General features: G+C 56.9%; 1 protein-coding gene across 1 annotated transcript in view; it reads right to left on the bottom strand.

The window, feature by feature from the left end:
- Positions 1-252: 252 nt before the first annotated feature.
- LOC144673019 (uncharacterized) overlaps positions 253-6000 on the bottom strand; it is a gene marked incomplete at its 5' end in the record, with an annotated part of 151094 nt that continues 145346 nt past the window's right edge. Inside the window, one exon of the mRNA XM_078535018.1 lies at positions 253-301. Coding sequence (XP_078391144.1) covers positions 253-301 — 49 coding nt within the window. The remainder of the gene's footprint in view (positions 302-6000) is intronic.

Genomic DNA, 6000 nt, shown 5'->3' with positions numbered 1-6000 from the left:
GTGGTTGTGTCTGGAGCTGGTGTTGCTGCTGTCTCTGGAGCTGGAGCTGCTGCTGTGTCTGGAGCTGGAGTTGCTGCTGTGTCAGGTGCTGGAGTTGCTGCTGCGTCTGGAGCTGGATTTGCTGCTGTGTCTGGAGCTGGAGTTGCTGCTGTGTCTGGAGCTGGAGTTTCTGCTGTGTCTGGAGCTGGATTTGCTGTGGTTGTGTCTGGAGCTGTTGTTGCTGCTGTCTCTGGAGCTGGAGTTACTGCTGTGTCAGGTGCTGGAGTTGCTTCTGCGTCTGTAGCAGGTGTTGCTGCTGTGTCTGAAGACGGAGTTGCTGCAGTGTCAGGAGCTGGAGTTGCTGCTTTTTCTGGAACTGGAGTTGCTGCTGTATCTGGTGCTTGATTTGCTGCTGTGTCTGGTGGTGGAGTTGCTGCTCTGGTTGTGTCTGGAGCTGGAGTTGCTGCTGTGTCTGGAGCTGGAGTTGCTGCTGTGTCTGGAGCAGGATTTGCTGCTGTGTCTGCAGCTGGAGTTGCTGCTGTGTCTGGAGCTGGAGTTGCTGCTGTGTCTTGTGCTGGAGTTGCTGCTGTGTCTGGAGCTGGAGTTGCTGCTATGTCTGGATCTGGAGTTGCTGCTGTGTCTGGAGCTGGAGTTGCTGCTGTGCCTGGTGCTCGAGTTGCTGCTCTGTCTGGAGCTGGTGTTGCTGCTGTGTCTGGAGCTGCAGTTGGTCCTGTGTCTGTTGCTGGAGTTGCTGCTTTGTCTGAAGACGGAGTTGCTGCAGTGTCTGGAGCTGGAGTTGCTGTGGTTGTGTCAGGAGCTGGAGTTTCTGCTGTGTCTGGTGCTTGATTTGCTGCTGTGTCTGGAGCTGGAGTTGCTGCTGTGTCTGGTGGTGGAGTTGCTGCTGTGTCTGGAGCTGGAGCTGCTGCTATGTCTGGTGCTGGATTTGCTGCTGTGTCTGGAGCTGCAGCTGCTGCTGTGCCTGGAGCTCTTGCTGCTGTGTCTGGAGCTGGAGTTGCTGCTGTGTCTGGAGCTGGATCTGCTGCTGTGTCTGGAGCTGGAGTTGCAGCTGTGGCTAGAGCTGGAGTTGCTGCTGTGTCTGGAGCTGGAGTTGCTGCGGTGTCTGGTGCTGGAGTTGCTGCTGTGTCTGGAGCTGGAGTTGCTGCTGTGTCTGGTGCTGGAGTTGCTGCAGTGTCTGGAGCTGAAGTTGCTGCTGTGTCTGGAGCTGGAGTTGCTGCTGTGTCTGGTGCTGTAGTTGCTGCAGTGTCTGGAGCTCCTGCTGCTTTGTCTGGAACTGTAGTTGCTGCAATGTCTGGAGCTCGAATGGCTGCTGTGTCTGGTGCAGGAGCTGCTGCTGTGTCTGGAGCTGGAGTTGCTGCTGTGTCTGGAGCTGGAGTTGCAGCTGTGGCTGGAGCTCTTGCTGCTGTGTCTGGAGCTGGTGTTGCTGCTGTGTCTGGAGCTGGAGTTGCTGCGGTGTCTGTAGCTGGAGTTGCTGCTGTGTCTGGAGCTGGAGTTGCAGCGTTATCTGGTGCTGGAGTTGCTGCTGTGTCTGGAGCTGGAGTTGCTGCTGTGTCTGGAGCTGGAGTTGCTGCTGTGTCTGGTGGTGGAGTTGCTGCTGTGTCTGGAGCTGGAGCTGCTGCTGTGTCTGGAGCTGGAGTTGCAGCTGTGGCTAGAGCTGGAGTTGCTGCTGTGTCTGGAGCTGGAGTTGCTGCGATGTCTGGTGCTGGAGTTGCTGCGGTGTCTGGAGCTGGAGTTGCTGCTGTGTCTGGAGCTGGAGGTGCTGCTGTGACTGGAGCTGGAGTTGCTGCTGTGTCTGGAGCTGGAGTTGCTGCTGTGTCTGGAACTGGAGTTGCTGCTGTGTCTGGTGCTTGATTTGCTGCTGTGTCTGGTGGTGGACTTGCTGCTGTGTCTGGAGCTGGATCTGCTGCTGTGTCTGGAGCTGGAGTTGCAGCTGTGGCTAGAGCTGGAGTTGCTGCTGTGTCTGGAGCTGGAGTTGCTGCGGTGTCTGGTGCTGGAGTTGCTGCTGTGTCTGTAGCTGGAGTTGCTGCTGTGTCTGGTGCTGGAGTTGCTGCAGTGTCTGGAGCTGAAGTTGCTGCTGTGTCTGGAGCTGGAGTTGATGCTTTGTCTGGTGCTGGAGTTGCTGCAGTGTCTGGAGCTCCTGCTGCTTTGTCTGGAACTGTAGTTGCTGCCATGTCTGGAGTTCGAATGGCTGCTGTGTCTGGTGCAGGAGCTGCTGCTGTGTCTGGAGCTGGAGTTGCTGCTGTGTCTGGAGCTTGAGTTGCAGCTGTGGCTGGAGCTCTTGCTGCTGTGTCTGGAGCTGGTGTTGCTGCTGTGTCTGGAGCTGGAGTTGCTGCGGTGTCTGTAGCTGGAGTTGCTGCTGTGTCTGGAGCTGGAGTTGCAGCGTTATCTGGTGCTGGAGTTGCTGCTGTGTCTGGAGCTGGAGTTGCTGCTGTGTCTGGAGCTGGAGTTGCTGCTGTGTCTGGAGCTCCTGCTGCTTTTAATGGAGCTGTAGTTGATGCTATGTCTGGAGTTCGAATGGCTGCTGTGTCTGGTGCAGGAGCTGCTGCTATGTCTGGAGCTGGAGTTGCTGCTGTGTCTGGTTCCGGAGTTGCTGCTGTGTCTGGAGCTGGAGTTGATCCTGTGTCTGGAGCTGGAGTTGCTGCCTTGTCTGGAGCTGGAGTTGCTGCTGTGTCTGGTACTGGATTTGCTGCTGTGTCTGGAGCTGGAGTTGCTGCTGTGTCTGGAGCTGGAGTTGCTGCTGTGTCTGGTGCTGGATTTGCTGCTGTGTCTGGAGCTGGAGTTGCTGCTGTGTCTGGTGCTTGATTTGCTGCTGTGTCTGGAGCTGGAGTTGCTGCAGTGTCTGGAGCTGGAGTTGCTGCTGTGTCTGGTGCTGGATTTGCTGCTGTGTCTGTAGCTGGAGTTGCTGCTGTGTCTGGTGCTTGATTTGCTGCTGTGTCTGGAGCTGGAGTTGCTGCAGTGTCTGGAGCTGGAGTTGCTGCTGTGTCTGGAGCTGGAGTTGCTGCTGTGTCTGGTGCTGGATTTGGTGCTGTGTCTGGAGCTGGAGTTGCTGCTGTGTCTGGTGCTTGATTTGCTGCTGTGTCTGGAGCTGGAGTTGCTGCAGTGTCTGGAGCTGGAGTTGCTGCTGTGTCTGGAGCTGGATTTGCTGCTGTCGTTGTGTCTGGAGCTGGAGTTGCTGCTGTGCCTGGAACTGGAGTTGATGCTGTGCCTGGTGCATGATTTGCTGCTGTGTCTGTTGCTGGAGTTGCTGCTGTGTCTGGTGCTGGAGTTGCTGCTGTCGTTGTGTCTGGAGCTGGAGTTGCTGCTGTGTCTGGAGCTGGAGTTGCAGCTGTGTCTGGAACTGGAGTTGCTGCTGTGTCTGGTGCTTGATTTGCTGCTGTGTCTGGTGGTGGAGTTGCTGCTGTGTCTGGAGCTGGAGCTGCTGCTGTGTCTGGAGCTGGAGTTGCATCTGTGGCTAGAGCTGGAGTTGCTGCTGTGTCTGGAGCTGGAGTTGCTGCGGTGTCTGGTGCTGGAGTTGCTGCGGTGTCTGGAGCTGGAGTTGCTGCTGTGTCTGGAGCTGGAGGTGCTGCTGTGACTGGAGCTGGAGTTGCTGCTGTGTCTGGAGCTGGAGGTGCTGCTGTGTCTGGAGCCGGAGTTGCTACTGTGTCTGGAGCTAGAGTTGCTGCTGTGTCTGGAGCTGGAGTTGCTGCTGCGTCTGGTGCTGGAGTTGCTGCTGTGTCTGGAGCTGGAGTTGCTGCTGTGTCTGGAACTGGAGTTGCTGCTGTGTCTGGTGCTTGATTTGCTGCTGTGTCTGGTGGTGGAGTTGCTGCTGTGTCTGGAGCTGGATCTGCTGCTGTGTCTGGAGCTGGAGTTGCAGCTGTGGCTAGAGCTGGAGTTGCTGCTTTGTCTGGAGCTGGAGTTGCTGCGGTGTCTGGTGCTGGAGTTGCTGCTGTGTCTGGAGCTGGAGTTGCTGCTGTGTCTGGTGCTGGAGTTGCTGCAGTGTCTCGAGCTGAAGTTGCTGCTGTGTCTGGAGCTGGAGTTGCTGCTGTGTCTGGTGCTGGAGTTGCTGCAGTGTCTGGAGCTCCTGCTGCTTTGTCTGGAACTGTAGTTGCTGCCATGTCTGGAGTTCGAATGGCTGCTGTGTCTGGTGCAGGAGCTGCTGCTGTGTCTGGAGCTGGAGTTGCTGCTGTGTCTGGAGCTGGAGTTGCAGCTGTGGCTGGAGCTCTTGCTGCTGTGTCTGGAGCTGGTGTTGCTGCTGTGTCTGGAGCTGGAGTTGCTGCGGTGTCTGGAGCTGGAGTTGCTGCTGTGTCTGGAGCTGGAGTTGCAGCGTTATCTGGTGCTGGAGTTGCTGCTGTGTCTGGAGCTGGAGTTGCTGCGGTGTCTGGTGCTGGAGTTGCTGCGGTGTCTGGAGCTGGAGTTGCTGCTGTGTCTGGAGCTGGAGGTGCTGCTGTGACTGGAGCTGGAGTTGCTGCTGTGTCTGGAGCTGGAGGTGCTGCTGTGTCTGGAGCCGGAGTTGCTACTGTGTCTGGAGCTGGAGTTGCTGCTGTGTCTGGAGCTGCAGTTGCTGCTGCGTCTGGTGCTGGAGTTGCTGCTGTGCCTGGAGCTGGAGTTGCTGCTGTGTCTGGTGCTTGATTTGCTGCTGTGTCTGGAGCTGGAGTTGCTGTGGTTGTGTCTGGAGCTGGTGTTGCTGCTGTGTCTGGTGCTGGAGTTGCTGCTGTGTCTGGTGCTGGAGTTGCTGCTGTGCTTGTGTCTGGAGCTGGATTTGCTGCTGTGTCTGGAGCTGGAGTTGCTCCTGTGTCTGGAGCTGGAGTTGCTGCTTTGTCTGAAGATGGAGTTGCTGCTGTGTCTGGAGCTGGAGTTGCTGCTGTGTCTGGTGCTTGATTTGCTGCTGTGTCTGTTGCTGGAGTTGCTGCTGTGTCTGGAGCTCTTGCTGATTTGTCTGGAGCTGGAGTTGCTGCTATGTCTGGAGCTCGAGTTGCTGCTGTGTCTGGAGCTGGATTTGCTGCTGTGTCTGGTTCTGGATTTGCTGATGTGTCTGGTGCTGCAGTTGCTGCTGTGTCTGGAGCTGGAGTTGCTTCTGTATATGGAGCTCTTGCTGCTGTGTCTGGAGCAGGAGTTGCTGTGGTGGTGTCTGCAGCTGGAGTTGTTCCTGTGTCTGGAGCAGGAGTTGCTGCTGTGTCTGGAGCTGGAGTTGCTGTGGTTGTGTCTGGAGCTGGTGTTGCTGCTGTGTCTGTAGCTGGAGTTGCTGCTGTGTCTGGTGCTTGATTTGCTGCTGTGTCTGGAGCTGGAGTTGCTGCAGTGTCTGGAGCTGGAGTTGCTGCTGTGTCTGGAGCTGGAGTTGCTGCTGTGTCTGGTGCTGGATTTGGTGCTGTGTCTGGAGCTGGAGTTGCTGCTGTGTCTGGTGCTTGATTTGCTGCTGTGTCTGGAGCTGGAGTTGCTGCAGTGTCTGGAGCTGGAGTTGCTGCTGTGTCTGGAGCTGGATTTGCTGCTGTCGTTGTGTCTGGAGCTGGAGTTGCTGCTGTGCCTGGAACTGGAGTTGATGCTGTGCCTGGTGCATGATTTGCTGCTGTGTCTGTTGCTGGAGTTGCTGCTGTGTCTGGTGCTGGAGTTGCTGCTGTCGTTGTGTCTGGAGCTGGAGTTGCTGCTGTGTCTGGAGCTGGTGTTCCTGCTGTTTCTGGAGCTGGAGTTGCAGCTGTGTCTGGAACTGGAGTTGCTGCTGTGTCTGGTGCTTGATTTGCTGCTGTGTCTGGTGGTGGAGTTGATGCTGTGTCTGGAGCTGGAGCTGCTGCTGTGTCTGGAGCTGGAGTTGCATCTGTGGCTAGAGCTGGAGTTGCTGCTGTGTCTGGAGCTGGAGTTGCTGCGGTGTCTGGTGCTGGAGTTGCTGCGGTGTCTGGAGCTGGAGTTGCTGCTGTGTCTGGAGCTGGAGGTGCTGCTGTGACTGGAGCTGGAGTTGCTGCTGTGTCTGGAGCTGGAGGTGCTGCTGTGTCTGGAGCCGGAGTTGCTACTGTGTCTGGAGCTGGAGTTGCT

This window comes from Cetorhinus maximus, unplaced genomic scaffold, assembly GCF_964194155.1.
Source record: "Cetorhinus maximus unplaced genomic scaffold, sCetMax3.hap1.1 HAP1_SCAFFOLD_200, whole genome shotgun sequence".
In the NCBI taxonomy this organism is placed as follows: Eukaryota; Metazoa; Chordata; class Chondrichthyes; order Lamniformes; family Cetorhinidae; genus Cetorhinus; species Cetorhinus maximus.
The sequence above is the reverse complement of the archived record's forward strand: the minus strand, read 5'-3'. Positions and strand labels throughout refer to the sequence as shown.